The sequence below is a fragment of the Macaca fascicularis genome, chromosome 18 (assembly GCF_037993035.2).
Source record: "Macaca fascicularis isolate 582-1 chromosome 18, T2T-MFA8v1.1".
NCBI lineage: Eukaryota > Metazoa > Chordata > Mammalia > Primates > Cercopithecidae > Macaca > Macaca fascicularis.
The window spans coordinates 3,927,501-3,945,668 of record NC_088392.1 but is presented as its reverse complement, the minus strand read 5'-3'; the positions used below and the strand labels follow the sequence as shown (position 1 = coordinate 3,945,668).

Sequence of the window (18,168 nt, the reverse complement as noted above, 5' to 3'; positions counted from 1 at the left end):
TCCCTTTTTTGAACAATTTTCGAGTAAGCTACAGATTTCACATTATTTTACCACTAAGTACTTCAGGATGTAGCCCCTAAAAACACAGACAGTTTTCTTTATTTCACAAAACAGTGATCACAGTTTAACATTGCTGTAATATCTATTTTCAGAGGTCCCTATCTGGAGGGGAAAATAGTGACATTTTACAAGGGAGCAGTTAGTTTTGAACGGACGAGAGACTTCTCTTTTGACCCTGGAAGAAGTGGGAGAGGGCTCAGGTGGACGCGGGTGCAGGTGGAGGAGGAAGGGGGAGAGGGCTCAGGTGGACGCGGGTGCAGGTGGAGGAGGAAGGGGGAGAGGGCTCCGGTGGAGGCGGGTGCAGGTGGAGGAGGAAGGGGGAGAGGGCTCAGGTGGACGCGGGTGCAGGTGGAGGAGGAAGGGGGAGAGGGCTCAGGTGGACGCGGGTGCAGGTGGAGGAGGAAGGGGGAGAGGGCTCCAGTGGAGGCGGGTGCAGGTGGAGGAGGAAGGGGGAGAGGGCTCCAGTGGAGGCGGGTGCAGGTGGAGGAGGAAGGGGGAGAGGGCTCCAGTGGAGGCGGGTGCAGGTGGAGGAGGAAGGGGGAGAGGGCTCCGGTGGAGGCGGGTGCAGGTGGAGGAGGAAGGGGGAGAGGGCTCCGGTGGAGGCGGGTGCAGGTGGAGGAGGAAGGGGGAGAGGGCTCCGGTGGAGGCGGGTGCAGGTGGAGGAGGAAGGGGGAGAGGGCTCCGGTGGAGGTGGGTGCAGGTGGAGGAGGAAGGGGGAGAGGGCTCCGGTGGAGGCGGAATTGGAGCAGCTCCTGGTATGTCTCGCACGTGTTCCCAGCCTTCCTCAGACTGTGCTTTCTTAGTGTCTCATGAAGTTTTTCATAGACTTTCAGGCAGAACCCAAGGGTCTGTGTATTAACCAGTTAGATCTGTATGATCTAGTAAGTATTTGTCTTAATAACTTAATGGTTATTTGAAAGACCAACCCAGGTGTGTTGGGTACTGCACAGCCTCTATATCCTTGCGTTTCCTATTTGCAATCATTTTCACATTGATTTTGGAGTTTTCTGTTCCACATGATTCTTCACTCCATCTTTGATCTCTAACCACAGCAACCGCGGAAACTTAGCTTCACAAAGACATGATGTTATTGAAACTGAAGTACCTCAATCTAGTTTCTGGGTGTCATTGGACAGCATGGAGCACCGCCGTTTTCCTTGAACGTGTGACCTATTCCTGGGCCTCCTCATAAGCTTGTCATGGTGCACTGCGGTGCCTCAGTTCATGGGCTGGGGCTGAGGCCTTAGACCCCACGTTTCTCTGGGAAATGGAAACATTACTGTCTTCACCAAAAACATGGGGTGGCCTGAGGCATCTAGAGATCTGCATGGGAGGCCTATTTTGGGAAATGGGAGCAGAGCCTGAGTGGGGCACATCCGTGGGCGGCCCCGGGAGCTGAGAGCCCATCTGGTTGTGGAGTCTGGGCTGGGCGGGCGGTGGGGGGTGGTCTCCTTTCCACTGCTCAGCCGCTGGGAGGAGTGGAGATGGTGGTTTGCCTGGAGGTGAGGGCTTCTGAAGCGTGTGATCTGGAATAGCAAAGGAGTCAGGGCCGTGAGAACGTTGGCGGGAGAGCTGAAATGTTGAGCCGTGTGGTCTAGGCAGAGAGGTTAAACTGGAGGGGTGTGTGTGAATCCTCTGTTAGGATGACACAGGTGGGTAAAGGTGGTTGAAGAGTCTGTGCACACCACACGCTCTGGGTGGCCCAACCCGAGGATGACATGAAGGGTAAAGATTTACCTCTAAGGCTACACCCATCTAATGGGGCCACCAGAACAGCGTGCTTTGCCGTTTTCCGTCCTGAAGTTCCTTCAGATGTACCTTTTAATAATTCACTGTGATTTCCTCCGTAACTGGAAAGAGAAACAACTGTCATCTGTCATTTGCAGATGTTCTAAAGTATTTATACCTTATTTTGAAAACCTTCCCTTCGTCCTGTTTTCTCTTCCACAGACGGGCCAGGTTCTTGTCCATATCACTTCCCATAGTGGTGCTCACATTCTTTGCTGTTCGCTTCAGTCCCTGCTTCTGCTGTTGTGTAGTTTTGTTATGCCGTGGTGTCCTGAGTAGGACCACATCATCTGAACTTTGTGCAGCCTACTCTCATCCGAACCCTCAGTTCTGTTTGTAAAACTCCAGCTCCCTTCATCTCTCGCTGTTGTGGTTGTAAGAACTTACACATTCCTTAGCTTCTGACTCCTTTTTAAATTTTTTTGAAAAGACTTTGGGAAATATTGTGTTTTCTGAAATTGCTTGACTTTACATTTCTGTTACTACTCACCCCTGCTTCTGGTTTCTCCCTTCAGCACACAGCAGGCTGCTTTGATTAACATGTGATAACAGGAGAAGAAAGCAGGGAAGAGTCATGGATGAGGCTTTGCTGAACTCTGGCATGAAGCTGGTGAGGGAGCTGTGAGGATGCTTCACTTCTTCCTTGGCACTGCGTGTCTGTGCTGCCAGAGGAAGGGTTCTGGAAGTTGGGCTGTCATATTCAGCCACCTGACCTTAGCAACCTCATACTGAGCTCAAGACTTACATGAGCAGAGGGGAAAAAGGCCTCACTGTGCTTGTTCTATAATAACATGTTACAATATGTTGGCTCTCTTTTTTCCTACCGTTGTGTCAGCGCTTAGGTCAGGATTTGTGACTGTGCCTCACCTGGCAGCCTGGCGTATGTGGTACAGAGCTGGTAGGGCAGCCCTGCCCTCAGGCTTGTCTAGCATTTTCATTTGCTATCTCTGTGAGTTCTTTGCTTCTGTCGCATAGTTTACAGTGGGAACGGGAGGAGGAATGTGCACTGCTTCTCTTTAAAGGTATGATCCGGAAGATGCATTTCAGTCCTGCTTACATCCAGTTGGGTAGAACGTAGTCATCACACCAGTGATCTAGTGGTTGGAGCGGCCCCCAAATAATGCTGAGCTGATTAACTGTGTGCTCAACCAGTAAGTCTATTATTGCGTAAGAAAAGAAGAATCAGTATTGGAGCAAAGTTATAAGTCTTTTCCTATATGTCAAAATAATACATTCCTCGCCGCGTTTGCATTTTGTGTTTGGTTTTTCAGTTAATTGATTTGAATATGGCATATTAATAGTAACTAGAGGGATAATTTCTGACCTTCAGTTGTATTTAAAAATAACCTCTAAGGTCCCAGCGACGATGGAGCAGCTTCCTTCTCCTAGGGGTCCCCCGTATCACTTATTGTCGTTAGAGATAATCAGCCAGCAGGCACAGAACGACTCTGAAAGGCATCAGAGGTGGCGGACAGTTGGAGGGACTAGAATAACGTGGCCGTCAGCAACCTGGTTTTGTTTTGTTTTTTTTTTTTTTTTGAGACAGAGTTTCTCTCTTGTTGCCCAGGCTGGAGTGCAGTGGCACCATCCGGATTACTGCAAGCTCTGCCTCCTAGGTTCAAGCAATTCTCCTGCCTCAGCCTCCAGAGTAGCTGGGACTACAGGCGCCGCCACCACGTCTGGCTAGTTTTTGTATTTTTAGTAGACAGGGTTTCACCGTGTTAGCCAGGATGGTCTCGATCTCCTGACCTCGTGATCCGCCCGCCTCGGCCTCCCAAAGTCCTGGGATTACAGGCGTGAGCCACCGCGCCCAGCCTGCGTTTCTTTTTTTCCTCCCAGACACCTGGACAGGGTGTTGAAGAAGCCTGCAGCCTTCTGCCAACAAGCAGAGAAGAAAAACACTCCAAGAAAAGCTGGTTTCCCTTAGCCAGTACTGGGAAAAGATTGGTCCAACAGAATAGAAAATCTTTTTATGGTATTTATTCAGTTCCAGTGAAAGGCCAACTGAAAAGCTGCTTGGCGGAGCCGAGTGCAGCATTGAACTTCTACCCCATTCTGCCCCCATCCTCTGGGAGCTGGCAGCACTTCGATTTCCCGTTGGGCCCAAGCAGGAGCTAACTTTGCATCCAGGAGGGGGATTCTCCTGGCAGAGGGAGGAGACACCCAGAATTCCCCTCCCAGCGTGTGGGCAGAGTCTGTCTGGAAGACCGCCTCCCATCCTCCCTTAGCAGAAGCAGGCAGTGTTCTGATTCTCCCTCTAGAGTGTGTCAGTGGGTCCAGTAAGGAGCTGGGCTTCCCTCCCCATCAGTGATGAGATGGAACCGTGCAAGACGGACAAGTCTGCTCTGTGCTTTCCTCCCCGCTGGGGTCAGTGGAGCTCTGCGAAGTGGGTCTCCACTGCTGCTGGTCCTTACACTGCATCTGAACAGGGCAGCTGCTGGTGAAAGGAGAGCCCAAGAACTGGTCCCACAGTTTAACACCCAAAGTGTCCAGGACACAGACACGAGCCAGCACAGTCCCGACTGGAACAAGGAAAGAGCGATACCAACATGAAGAGGGCCTGGACATTGGAATTATCTGACAAGTACTTTAAAGCAGCTGTCAAGAAAATGCTTTATGAGTTTTGAAACAAATGAAAAAACGGAAGAAAGAAATAGAAGAAAGAACCAAAGTGAAATTATAGAACTGAAAAATCCCATGATTGAACTAAAGAACTCGGTAGAAGGGCTCCCTGGTGGACCAGAGAGGACAGAAGAGAATCAGAGGAGAACCTGAAGATAGAGCAGCAGGAATGACCTCGGCTGAGCAACAGAGAAGAACTAGAAAAATTAATAAGGTCTCAGGGAACTTGGGGACAATAACAGAAAATTCTACATTTGCATCATGGTCATCACAGAAGGATAGGAGACAGAGTGTGGGGCTGGAAATGTATTAGAAGAAATAATGGCTGAAAATGACCTAGATTTGGTAAAAGTCATAACTCACAGATTTAAGAATTCAAAACAGGATAAACCCAAAGAAATACACACCAAGGCATATCATAATCAAACATTTGAAAACTAAACCTTAGAAAAAAATCTTGTGAGAGACTAGAGAGAAATGATCTTTTGTTTACAGAAGAACACCAATTCAGGTGACAGCGAATTTCTCATCTGCCTCCATGGAAGCTAAAAGAAAATAGCAAAAAATTTTTCAATTGCTGAAAGAAAATAATTATCAATTACAAAATCTTTTTTTTTTTTTTTTTTTTTTTAATTAGAGATGGAGTCTTGCTGTGTTGCCCAGGCTGGTCTCAAACTCATGGGCTCAAGCGATTCTCCCACCTCTGCCTCCAAAGTCCTGGGATTACACGTGTGAGCCACCATGCCTGGCTACAAATTCTATATGTGGTAAAATGTCCTTCAGAACGAAGGTGAAATAAAGACTTTCTTAGATGAAGGAAAACAAACTTGCTAGCAGACTTACCCTTAAAGAATCACTAAAAGAAGTTCTCCAAACAGAAAGAAAATGACACCAGAAGGAGGCTTGGAACTTCAGAAAAGAAAGAAGAATGGTGTGGTGGTTAATTTTCTGTGTGAATGTGGAGAGTGTTTTTGGATGAGATTAACATTTAAACCATTGAGTAAGCAGATTGCCCTCCATGATGTGAGTGAGCCTCCTTCAGTCAGACCTGAATAGAATGAAAGACTGACTTCCCCAAGTGAGAGGGATTCTCCCGCAGGTGGCCTTTGGATGTCACTTACATTATCAGCTCTCCTAGGTCTCCATCTGCCATCCCACACTGCAGATTTAGGGCTTGTCAGCCTCCATAATCATGAGAGCCAATTTCTTACAGTAAATACAGTTTTTGTGTGTTTGTTTTTTGAGACAGCGTCTCACTCTGTTGCGGAGGCTGGAGTGCAGTGGCACTGTGTCGGCTCACTGCAGCCTCCGTCTCCTGGATTCAAGCAATTCTCCTGCCTCAACCTCCCGAGTAGCTGGGATTACAGGCATCCACCACCACACCCAGCTAGTTTTTATATTTTTAGTAGAGATGGGGTTTCGCCATGTTGGCCAGGCTGGTCTTGAACTCCTGACCTCAGGTGATCCGCCTGCCTTGGCCTCCCAAAGTGCTGGGATTACAGGCGTGAGCCACCGCGCCTGGCCAACAAATATGTACACACACAAACATGCACCTGCGTTCTCTTTGTTCTGTTTCTCTGGAAAACCCTAATACAAAAAGAATGAGTAAGAATACAAAATTGGGGTGAGTATAATACAATGTTCTTCTCCTTATGAATTCTTAAATCATAGTTAATGGTCAAAGCAGAAATTATCATCTGGTGTGCTCAGTGTACATGGAGGAAATACTCAGGACAGTGATATTTAAAAAGGGGAAAGGGTGCAAGACTCTGAATGGAAAAAAGGTTTTCTGTACTTCTCTCAAGGTGGTAAAATGTCGATGCCAGTAGATTGTGATAAGTTCCGTATGTATAATCCTACCTAGAACCATCTCCAAGAATGCTGTACGAAGCAATGTGCTAAAAAATACTACTAATAAATCAAAATGAATTCTAAGAAATTCCAAAAAGTAATCCAGGAAGGGAAGATGAGAAGCAGAGGAAAAGAAACATGAACGAACAACAAATAATGACAGACTTCAGATACCAATAATTATTTTAAATGTAAGTACGTGAATTAAAAGACATTGCTGGCCAGGCACGGTGGCTCATACCTGTAATCCCAGCACTTTGGGAGGCCAAGGTGGGTGGGTCACCTGAGGTCAGGAGTTCGAGACCAGCCTGGCCAACATGGTGAAACCCCATCTCTACTAAAAATACAAAAATCAGCTGGGCGTTGTGGCGGATGCATGTAACCCCAGTTACTCGGGAGGATGAGGCAGGAGAATTGCTTGAACCTGGGAGGTGGAGGTTGCAGTGAGCTGAGATCACGCCATTGCACTCCAGCCTGGGCAATGAAGCGAAACTCCATGAAACAAAACAAAACAAAACAAAACAAACCTCTCATATGATCTGACAATACATTGTCTCCAAGAAACTTACTCCGAACATAAAATAGCCCAGCACAGTTCCTGGCAGGTAGAGAATTCAACTAGTGACAGCTGTTGGAATTACTGCTTTTTAAACTATTCGCCACTTAGGACAGAGAGCCTTCTGAAGAAAGCTGCTCCGTTTGGTAGAAAGTGCAGGTGCATCGAGGTCTGGGGGAGCGACTGTTGCTCCTTCAGTGAGATTGAAGATGAGGTGACATGAAAGTCGGCAAAGCACCCAGCAGTTTGTTAGGTGCAGACAGTATTGGGGGTACCAGTGCAGGGTCCCCTGAAAACTTGGAAATAGGACTAAAATTGCTTTCTAAGGGTTAAACTCTGAAATGATCAACATTGGATTGTAGTAGTAAAAAGTTAGAGTTAAAATGGGTGCATTTGTTATATGTAAAGTATGCCTCATTAAAATTGGTTTAAAAAATAACTTGTAAACATGTCTTCTTATATGTACTTAGGAACTATAATTAACTTTTTAGTTTAAGGTGTTCCATTTTTAAGTTTTTACTTTCAGAACACCGAAAACTAATTTTTAGTTACTGCCCTATTGAGATTTATAGTCTAAAACTCATAGTGGTCACTCCTCTGTCCAAATAAATCTCAAACCCGGAAGAGTAAACCAGAAAAATTACTGTAGTTTTTAAATCACTTAGGAATTTTTCTTAAAGTCACATAATTATTGAAGGTCACATTATTTTTTGAGTAAATCACTTCCTTTAAGGGGTGTTATAGAATGGAGAAACAACGCGTGTATGCCCACACACACTCACACAAACAGCTTTCTCACGGAAGACATTGTTCATATTTATTGATCATCTCAGTAGCACGTACAAATGAATAGTGATGGATCAGGTTCTATAAGGGTTGAGAGAAGAGCAGCATTTTGTGGGGTGGGTTTGGGATTTATTTTGTGTGTTGAGCAGTACCTGAGGTCAGCAGAGGCACACTGCACTAGGAAAAGAAGCATGGCTTCTGAGAAGGCCAGGACAGGGGACAGGATGATGATGTGGTGGGGATCTGAGAAAGGGAAAATCCCACACACGCAGAGTCTGGTGAACACATGCTGCCATCCTAGGGCTGGGGGTGGACAGGAAAGCAGCCTTGAGGCAGTCAGTACCTAGCATTGCACACTCTGGTCTTTTAGAGATGATCATATCTTCAGCAAGGTGGAGACAGATTAAAATGCCATGCATTTCTCTTGATGATTTCCTGTGGCCACTTAGCATCATGAGAATTACCCCAGGACAGCCTCTGCTTCTAGGTGAGAGACGTGATGTTAACTCTGTGTGGAGAATACAATGAGCGGAAGGCCTGTTGTCCTAGTGGCCTGTGACTATACATGGGGTGTTGTTCTCCTTGTGGAAGACTTCCTTAAGTGTTGCCAGGGCGGGCAGGGGGAAGGAGGAGCATCCTGGCTCTTTTTGGCTTGCAGGAGAGAAAGCAGAAAGACAGTGATGTAGCCATCTGTAAGCTGTCAGGTCTTGGCTTTGGCCTGGGAGGTGCTGGATCCTGCTTACACTATCTGAGTACGTTGTGCATAAACTGGGGTTGTAACTCAGACAGATCCAACAAATGCCTGAGTAATATCCATGTAGATATCCCTGAAACACATGAATCAGATCATCTGGTAAAAGAGTAAGTGAAAAGAGGGTGGATGTGAACCAGGGCAGTAACAGTACAGAGAGGAGCGGGCTGCAAGGGGTTTTGTGATGCGATTTTGAGACAGGAGGCGCAGTTGGAGAATCATTGGTAATTAAAGCCGTGCATTTTCTTTTGCCATATGCATTCGGGACTGCAGATTTTTTTTTTTTTTTTTTTTTTTAAAGAGCTGTGTCAAATTATGATAGTTTTTTTTGTGGGGAGTTTCCTAGGACAAATTTTCTTTTATCAACAAGTCACAAAAATCTAGTCGTTTATTATTTCCTTAAATTATTATACAATAATACTACTTTAAAGTTATTTACATAATTTTTGGATTTCTCAAAATATTTCACTTTTCTTTGTCTTTTTCTGCAGTATAACTAGAGGTAGTATCAATTAACAGCCTCATTTTAATGAGGTTTACAAACATTTATTTACAAGACTAGTATGTGCAGATTAGGAAAAAGTCTGATAGAAAAAATCAATGTATTTTATTTGGAAATAACAGTTTATGCTCATTGACAGGTCATGTTTTCTCATGTTTGGACGGTTCATTTTGAGGATCATTTCAGTAAATACCGTAATTGTGTGATGGAACTCCAAATGAGTGAGCTGAAATTTGTACTAAGTCAGCAATGGCTACTGATGAAGTAATTATTGAGTACTCACTCTAGGCCATGCACAGTCAGCGTCTTACATGTGTCGTTTTATCTAACCTTATAACAGCCCTGTGAGGGCAGGGGTTATTGTTATCCCTGTTTCATAGGCTCAGGGTGGGCAGCACACCCAAACTGGCAGGTTAGCTAGTGATTGGCAGCCTTAAGGAGAATCTAGACCCAGCTGTAGAACATCTAGACCAGCATCATCTAAGTGAAAGATGAGTAATTTTAAATTTTCTAGTAGCTACATTTTTAAAAGAAAAAAAAACCCAAACAGGTGAAATAAATTTTAATATATTTATTAAAATATGTCCAAAATATGAACTCAAATGTTAAAGATTACTGAGCTATCGTTCTTGTATTTTTGCTCAGAGTCTTTGAACTCCTGTGTGTGTGTGTTCTGCAGTTACCCCATGCCTCGGTTCAGAGGGTCCCTCATTCACAAGCTCAGTAAGCCAGGCCACAGCCTGCGCTCTGCTCTGCCTCTAAACCAAGTGAGACAATGACGCGATCTGTCTATTAAAAACTTGAAAGCTGTCATTTTGTTTCAAGGTCGTCTCTTAAACCATAATCTTAGTTTGAATTCTTTCCTGACCCCGTGTAGTGCTGAGGTCATCCTGCTTCTCTAAAGTGCTCACAGAATAGGCGGACCCAGTGCCATTACCCAATACCACTTCAAAACAGAACTCATTTTGCTCAAAAATTGTGTCGCTCTCTCACCCTTTTCCCAATGTTTCCATCTTTTTCTTCCAATAAAGAAATGATTTTTGTATATTCAAATACATTTTTGAGAGGTGAAAGTGATGCTTTGTTCCAGAGGAAAGTATTAGATCAAAACCAAGATTAGAGGGACCAAGTAGTTTTCATTTAATTTGTGTGTTTACTGTTGATCATACCAGTTCTTTGAAGAAGGAGTGGTTTTGAAAGGTTTGCTCTGCTCACCGATGGGTTTTCTGTTCCAGAATCTCATCTGTTCTGAGTGTGGGGATGAGTTTACTCTGCAGAGTCAGCTGGCCGTGCACATGGAGGAGCACCGCCAGGAGCTGGCTGGAACCCGGCAGCATGCCTGCAAGGCCTGCAAGAAAGAGTTCGAGACCTCTTCGGAGCTGAAGGAACACATGAAGACTCATTACAAAATTAGGTAATATGAGTCATTACATGGGCTTGGTCAAAAATCCATCTAATATGTTAAAAGCTGGCGCACTTTGCTATGACCCAGTAGAAATACTTGCAGCAAGAACCCAGCAAAGTGGAACCCCACAGATAATTTGTTGTTAGAATGTCTTTTATAACATGCACAGTGCATCCTACACATTAATGAATAGCGTCAGGCTATGTGAGTAGAAGTGTTTACCTAGTATTATAATGTTGAAAGCTGTAGAACAGGGTACTGGCAATACATGTTTATGGGTAGGTAACAAAATATGTAAACTAGACTCACAAGGGTTTAATTAGTACTCCTTTTAATAAATTAGTTTGTAGTACCCAGCTGTTAAAACTCATATGTGCCTGACACCGTTCTTAGCGTGTATATGAACAGAACCTCATTTCATCATCACAAACAACCCTGTTAGGCCAGAGTACTTTTATGTTCCCATTTTGCAGATGAGAAAACCAAGATTAGAGGGACCAAGTAGTTTCATGAGATTTTGTGGCTTATAAGTCAGGAGTTTGAAATTTAAACCCTAGTAGTCTGATTTTAGAGCTCATAATCTTAACAACTGACTATATTTGAATGCATTTATACATTTATTCTTATTCAAACTTAACATGTTTTAAAAAAATTTATATTTTACCTAATTCCTGATAATATATATTTTTACTGATATTTCTGTTTCTTAATAAAGTGAAATAAAATATTCTTCCTGGCCCTTTTGCTCAAGTTAGCTAATGGTGATAATCAGTTTTCACACTAATTTAGCTTTCTCCAACAAACTCTAAAAGGCAGTATCAGGCCAGGCACAGTAGCTCACGCTTGTAATCCCAGCACTTTGGGAGGCCAGGGCAGGCAGATCACCTGAGGTCAGGAGTTTGAGACCAGCCTGGCCAACATGGTGAAACCCCGTACCTACTAAAAATACAAAAATTAGCCAGGTATGGTGGCACATGCCTGTAGTCCCAGCTACTCGGGAGGCTGAGGCAGGAGAATTGCTTGTACTCAGACGGTGGAGGTTGCAGTGAGCCGAGATCGTGCCACTGCACTCCAGCCTGGGTGACAGAGTGAGACTCTGTCTCTAAAAATAAAATAAAGGCAGTATCGATTATCATTTTAACTACTATATTATCAATTTAGCTTGCCATCCTTCTAAGCTGCAATGTTTAGGAAATATCTGTACTTTTTAACGAGAAGAAGTCCCGTGGCAGTTGATTAACACAGTTTATAAAATGCCTGGGCCGGGCGCGGTGGCTCACGCCTGTAATCCCAGCACTTTGGGAGGCCGAGGCGGGCGGATCACAAGGTCAGGAGATCGAGACCACGGTGAAACCCCGTCTCTACTAAAAATACAAAAAATTAGCCGGGCGCGGTGGCGGGCGCCTGTAGTCCCAGCTACTCAGGAGGCTGAGGCAGGAGAATGGCGTAAACCCAGGAGGCGGAGCTTGCAGTGAGCCGAGATCGCGCCACTGCACTCCAGCCTGGGCGACAGAGCGAGACTCCGTCTCAAAAAACAAACAAAAACAAACAAACAAACAAAAAAAATAAATAAATAAAATGCCTGAAGACTCTGATGTTTATTTATCCTCTTAGACATTGTGTTTGAGAAATGTGGACTGGACGTCCACATGATCAGCTGTCTCCTGTCTGTCTTTTTCATTTTGCCTCTTGTTGACTAATGTGATATGCACCTAATACTTTATGATTTCAGTGATTTTTTTTTCTTTTTTTTTTTTTTCTTTTTTTTTGAGGCGGAGTCTCGCTCTGTCACCCAGGCTGGAGTGCAGTGGCGCGATCTCGGCTCACTGCAAGCTCCGCCTCCTGGGTTTACGCCATTCTCCTGCCTCAGCCTCCCGAGTAGCTGGGACTACAGGCGCTGCCACCACGCCCGGCTAATTTTTTTGTATTTTTAATGGAGACGGGGTTTCATTTTGTTAGCCAGGATGGTCTCGATCTCCTGACCTCGTGATCCGCCCGTCTCGGCCTCCCAAAGTGCTGGGATTACAGGCTTGAGCCACCGCGCCCGGCCCTTTTTTTTCTTTTTTCCCCAGCCAATTGGATGGTAATTTCAGTGATTTTTTAAATCCCCAAATATAATAATACATGGTCTCTATACATTCCAGATTTTTATTCTGATGAGGCTTTGACACAGGCATTTTTGATGTTTCCTTGGAGGTTTGAAAGATGATTGAAAATGTTTAGGTGCTTGTGGCACTTAGACAGTTCTGGCTTCTAGGTCTTTCCAGACTGAGGGGCAAACCAGACAGAAGAAGCCTCGCCCTCACAGAACTGCCCTTTAGTCGGGAGATAGGCAGTGACCAAGTGAGTGGGTTAGTCAGTACCACAGTTTCAGATAGTGGTGCGTGTCAAGAAAGAAGGACAGTGGGATGGCTGTGTGCAGTGTGGCTGAGGGAGACTGGGGAGGCGGCTGTACTGCGTGGGCCTTTCTGAGTGGGGCTTTTGGAAGGAGACTGGGGTAAGGAGCAGGGAGCCCTGCAGCCTTAGGGGATGTGCCTTTCAGGCTGAGGGAGTGCGTTGGTGGAAGCAGTGAGCCTCCCTGGTGTGAGAAGCAGGAAGGTGGCTGGGGTGAGGAGAGCCTGCCTGGCGGGGCTGGGGATGTGCATTTCCTATGAGTGGGATGGGAGCCCTTGGAGGGTTTTGCACAAAGGGAATGACGTGGCCAGACTTTTGGATGGCACTGGGCCTGGTGTGTGGGCAGGAGTCAAAAGCAAGGAGACCTTTTTGGAGGCTGTGGAAGCAGTGCACTGGAGAGCCGAACCCGTTCTGAGGCCGTGATGGTGGCCGGAGGGTGGAGAGTCGTGTCCACATTTGTGGGTGTTTCAGAGTAAGACCGGCAGCTTTGGGAGATGGACTAGAAAAATCCAGCGGGACTCTTGAGACTTAAACTTGAGCAAGAGGGAGCTTTCATGTCTTGACATGGAAAGGAGCAGGTTGGGAATCAATGAAGGGTTCTGTTTTGGACGCCACCCATGAGGCAATGCCAAGCGAGAGTTGGCTGTCCAGGGCTGGAGCCAGAGGAGGAGGCAGAGTTGCTGGAGGCAGGAGTTTGGACGTCATTGGTGTGCAGATGGTAATGAGAGCAAGAGACTGGAGGAGATGGTGTGGGTCAGGTGTCAGTGTAGAAATTATACCCGTAGCATCTTTGTTTCTGACCATCACAGGTAAAGTTTTGTCTAGAAGAGACATTTTGCTCCCCCACCCCAATTTCAGTTTTTGACCAGAAAAACCACATTTTTTCATCAAAAATAGAGAAAAATGAGTTTTATGATTTTTAAAACTAACGCATATACACACAGACACACACATATATGTGATTGATTTATTAAAACAGGTTCTGATGACTAGTTAGCCAAATTTTCTGGTAGGATTTTCATTTTGACTTTATGTTACAAGGTGCAAGGGAGACGTCTTACCGTGTATTTTGCCCCCCTTTATTACACTAGGGTATCAAGTACAAGGTCTTATAACCGGAACATCGACAGAAGTGGATTCACGTATTCATGTCCGCACTGTGGAAAGACGTTTCAAAAGCCAAGCCAGTTAACGCGACACATTAGGATACACACAGGTATGAAAGCACGGGCTTCTGGGTGACTGACTGTGGCTTGAAGGGAAGAACAGGTGCCTTTGTGCTAGCTCGACTTGGAATCTGATCCCAGCTTTCCCATAGTTTGCTGGGTAATCTTCCTGAAATTAGTTACTCTTTGTGTTATTTTATTTCCTCACTTGAAAAATGTGGCTCTTTTATCTGTATATAGTTGTCCTAAATTATAAATTAAAAAATGTGCGTAGTGCTCATTGAAAAGTGCTTGATACATGGTAGGCTGTTAATAATTTGGGGTTGATATTACTGTTGTTATTATTGGTATGGTATTTATTTATTCCCTCATTTATTTTTACTGTGTGTCAGATATTACACTGTGCTAATTGGAGCTAAATTAACAAAGAAAGACCGGATGTGGTGACTCACATCTGTAATCCCAGCACTTTGGGAAGCTGAGGTGAGGGGATCTCTTCAGGCCAGGAGTTCAAGACTAGCACAGGCAACATAGTGAGATCCTGTCTTTACAAAAAATAAAAAACTTAGCCAGGCGTGGTAGCACCCAACTGTAGCCCTGAGGCGGGAGGATTGCTTGAGCCTGAGAGTTTGAGGCTGCAGTGAGCTATGATCGTGCCATTGCACTCCAGCCTGGGCGACACAGCGAGAAGGCCCTGACTCTTAAAAATAATAAAATTAAAACCAAATAAAATAAAAAACAAGAAAGCAGTGGATTTTCATATTCTTTTGTAATTTTGCCTTCACTAAGCTCTGAAACATTGAATAATAAAACTTTCTTTCTCCATGCCTTATCTTGTTCATTAGTTTTGCTTGAATGTTTGAAAGTGAGTACAGCATTCATAGCTGAATGCTCTTTGCCATCTTGTAAAGAGCAGCCCGTTTATAATATTGTATTAGTACCACACATGATCTCCAGGGAAGGAAAAAGGAAAATTGTACAAATATTTTTAGTATTTGAGATTTGCAATTAAAATGATCTGTGCTTTGTCATTTTGTTTTCTTCTGTATTTCTTGATTTGGTTTTCTTTTATAGTGACAAAGTAAAAAATCTCACAGCTATTTTGCTTGGCTGCTATTGTTTGTCAATCAGTTCTAATTATGTGACATTGCTTTTTTTTTTCAGAGTTTTAGTGAATATTTCTGTGTAGAGTATTGTAGAGTCATTCAGATGATTTCAGCATTTGTTTATATGTCAGCATAAAGTTGATATTTTTAGAGCATCAGTTTTTATTTTCTAGAGTAAGAGAAAGAAAACAGTGCTTTTGTAAATGTGCTAATACATTTTGTCTGTAGAGTATTCAGCTTTAGTGTGTAGTCTTTGAAGTTTTAATCAATGAAAAAATAGTTTAAAAATGTTATAAACTTTACCCAAAGTAGAGATAGAGTAAAAAGTAAAGCAAATCCTTCTCGTGTTCACTTCTCAGATGTCATTTACCTTTAACAGTTTGATATCTACCCCGTTAGATATTTTCTACACATACATAAATATCCATACATCATAAGCATACTCTCACTCCTAGAGAGACACAGGCGTGTAGAATCACATACTTTGTGTTATTCTGGGATTCTGTGATGTGTACTCTTCTGCACTGAACTTGAAGCATATGTCACTGTTGCTCCAGTTGGCTTGTGAGCTGCCTGGAGAGAGCAGCAGGTCCCAGCCCCAGGAGTCACATAGGCCGGTGTGGTTTAAACAGGAGGCTGGCGGGCCCGGGTGTAGGTAGCAGGGAGTGGCCGCTTGCCGTTCAGGCAGTTCTGTGTTCTGGGCTTGGTCTTCCAATGGCTGTGCCTCGCAGGGTGTGTGATGATGTGGGGGGGGGGGTGACCAGAATCCTACTGGCCATGCCTGGACTGTGTGTGACCCAGCAGAACTCCTGTCCAAAGGAGGCTGAGTACATTGCAGCATCGTCATCTAGAACAGGAAGGGTGTCTCCTCACAGGCAGTGCTGTGACCGGACCACACTCTCGCTGTGCCTCCTGCCCACCTGCCCTCCTCTCCTGTCCCCATGCAGGCAGTGCCATGACCAGGGCACACTCTCACTGTGCCTCCTGCCTGCCTGCCTGTCCTCCTCTCCTGTCCCCATGCGGGCAGTGCTGTGACTGGGCCGCACTCTCACTGTGCCTCCTGCCTGCCTGCCTGTCCTCTTGTCCTGTCCCCATACGGGCAGTGCCGTGACCGGGCCACACTCTCACCGTGCCTCCTGACTGCCTGTCCTCCTCTTTCACACCCTTGCCCCTCTGAGTTAAAGCAGGGTTGTTTCCCATTTGTGTACTGTCCCCAAGCTTGTTATATCTCATTCACTTATTTAACCCTAAAGCTGTTCAGAGAAGCAGAGATCTGATGTTACTATGAACTCAGCTGCTTTTGGTTTCTTAGGGAGTGAAAATTTAGTAAGACTAGAAATTTAAGTAGCCTTGCAGTTAGGCTCGTACCTAACTCGATTTTGTCTTTTCGCTCGTTCCTTCATTCATCAGATCTGTACTGTGTGCTGGTGTGCACGAGGCCCTGTTCTAGGTGCTGAAGAGCTGCAGTGCACAAGCGCTTGCCTTCTTGGAGCATGCATTCTAGGGAGGGGAGATGAACATTGAGTAAAATGTAAAAGGTCAAATGCCGAGAAGTCTGCAGAAAAATCAAGCCGAGAACGGGGCCAGGGGTTCCCAGGGAAGACAGGGGAGATTTTAATGTTAAATAGAATGGACTGGAAAGTGCTCAGTGCAAAGGGGAATTTGAGTAAAGGCCTGAAGATTCTGAGAGAGCAAGTCTTGGGGATACTTGGGGGAGAACCACCCAGGTGGTGGATTTCAGAGGCCCAGAAGTGGAAACCTGCCTGGTGTGTCTGAGGGCGGTGGCAGGAGTGGGTAGAGGGAGTGAGAGAGCAGGGGCAGGGGAGCTGACAACAGCCGGTGGGGGAACCACAGCACTGGCACCTCCTCTGCTGAGTATTAGAAGAACTTTGATTTTACTCTGGGGGGGATTTGGAAGCCTTTGAGGATTTTCAGCAGACAAGTGACTTGCTCGGACTTCAAGAGGGTCATTGTGTCTGTTGTTTTGAGAGCAGCCTAGGAGGGGGCCAGGGTGGAAGCAGGGAGTCAAGTTGGAGGTGGTTTCAGAAGCTTTGAGTGATGGGAGAGTGCCTTAGCCTGGGGTGGTGGTTTAGACAGGAAGCAGGGCTGCTCTGGCTGTATTTTGAAGTTATTATTGAGTGTGAAACGTGAGAGAAACCAAAGATAAGGATGACTCCAAGGTTTTTTGCTGATCCCCTGGAAAGACGGCATTGCCTGATGAAGCCCGCAGGTGGAACAGTTTGGGAGATGGACAAGTGCGGTTTTGACGTGTTAATTTTGAGATTTAAAGTAGACACTTGTATATATGCATGTAGAGTTCTGAGGAGACATTCTGGCCAGAGGGATAGGTTTGGGTAACTTCAATGTTGTTCTTTTTAATCCGTAAGATGCCCATACAATATGAAATTATATTTTGATCATTTTTCTCCCTCTCTAGGCGAAAGGCCGTTTAAATGTAGTGAATGTGGAAAAGCTTTTAACCAGAAGGGGGCACTGCAGACCCACATGATCAAGCACACAGGTGAAAAGCCCCACGCCTGTGCCTTCTGTCCTGCCGCCTTCTCTCAGAAAGGGAATCTTCAGTCGCATGTGCAGCGAGTCCACTCAGAGGTAAACATGGGTTGGGGGCATAAGCAGTATTTCTCAGGGGACAGTAGGTATCTTTTGGGTTAAAAACGGACCTGAGAAATTATTTTCCATTTTTAAAAATGCAGATTGATTTTGTGCCGAGCAGACCCTGTTTTAGAAAATACATACGTGGGAATTTTTTTGGTTTATTACATGTGGAAGAAATATAAACTACTCTCTTTTTGTCTTCTTGCTGACAGCATGGCTTTGGTGAATAAATATTTGAAAATAATTCTAATACCTTTGTTAGTTATAGTCCATCGTTCTCAATAATGTATTTCATCCCTTTAGCAAACTTGAAACACAGGCAAGTGTAAGAAATTAAAAGGTAAGAAATAAAATTGGGAAAAAAGTGTTTTTCTAACTGCTAATACTACAGAGCTCATATGGTACATGTCAATTCCCTCTTGGACAGAGACCTGCTCTGTTCATTTCCTTCCATGCTGCTTGTCCACGCTTTCGACGAAAATGGTGATTTCCCATGGTAATTTTCTGTTGTCTGCAGAGCATACTGTTGTGTAGATCCTCTGCAAGTATTTCTGTAAAGCAGGTC

At 44.9% G+C, this 18,168-nt stretch overlaps 1 protein-coding gene across 9 annotated transcripts in view; it reads left to right on the top strand.

Moving 5' to 3' along the window:
* ZNF236 (zinc finger protein 236) overlaps positions 1–18,168 on the top strand; it is a 151,760-nt gene that overhangs the window by 34,187 nt on the left and 99,405 nt on the right. For all 9 annotated transcript variants that reach the window (XR_012427043.1, XM_045378098.3, XM_074022201.1 and 6 more), the window contains 3 exons: positions 10,152–10,330; positions 13,807–13,931; positions 17,425–17,597. Coding sequence is in view for 6 of the 9 variants with exons in the window: in XM_045378094.3 (XP_045234029.2) it covers positions 10,152–10,330; positions 13,807–13,931; positions 17,425–17,597 (477 nt within the window). In the remaining 3 variants the exon portion in view is untranslated. The remainder of the gene's footprint in view (positions 1–10,151; positions 10,331–13,806; positions 13,932–17,424; positions 17,598–18,168) is intronic.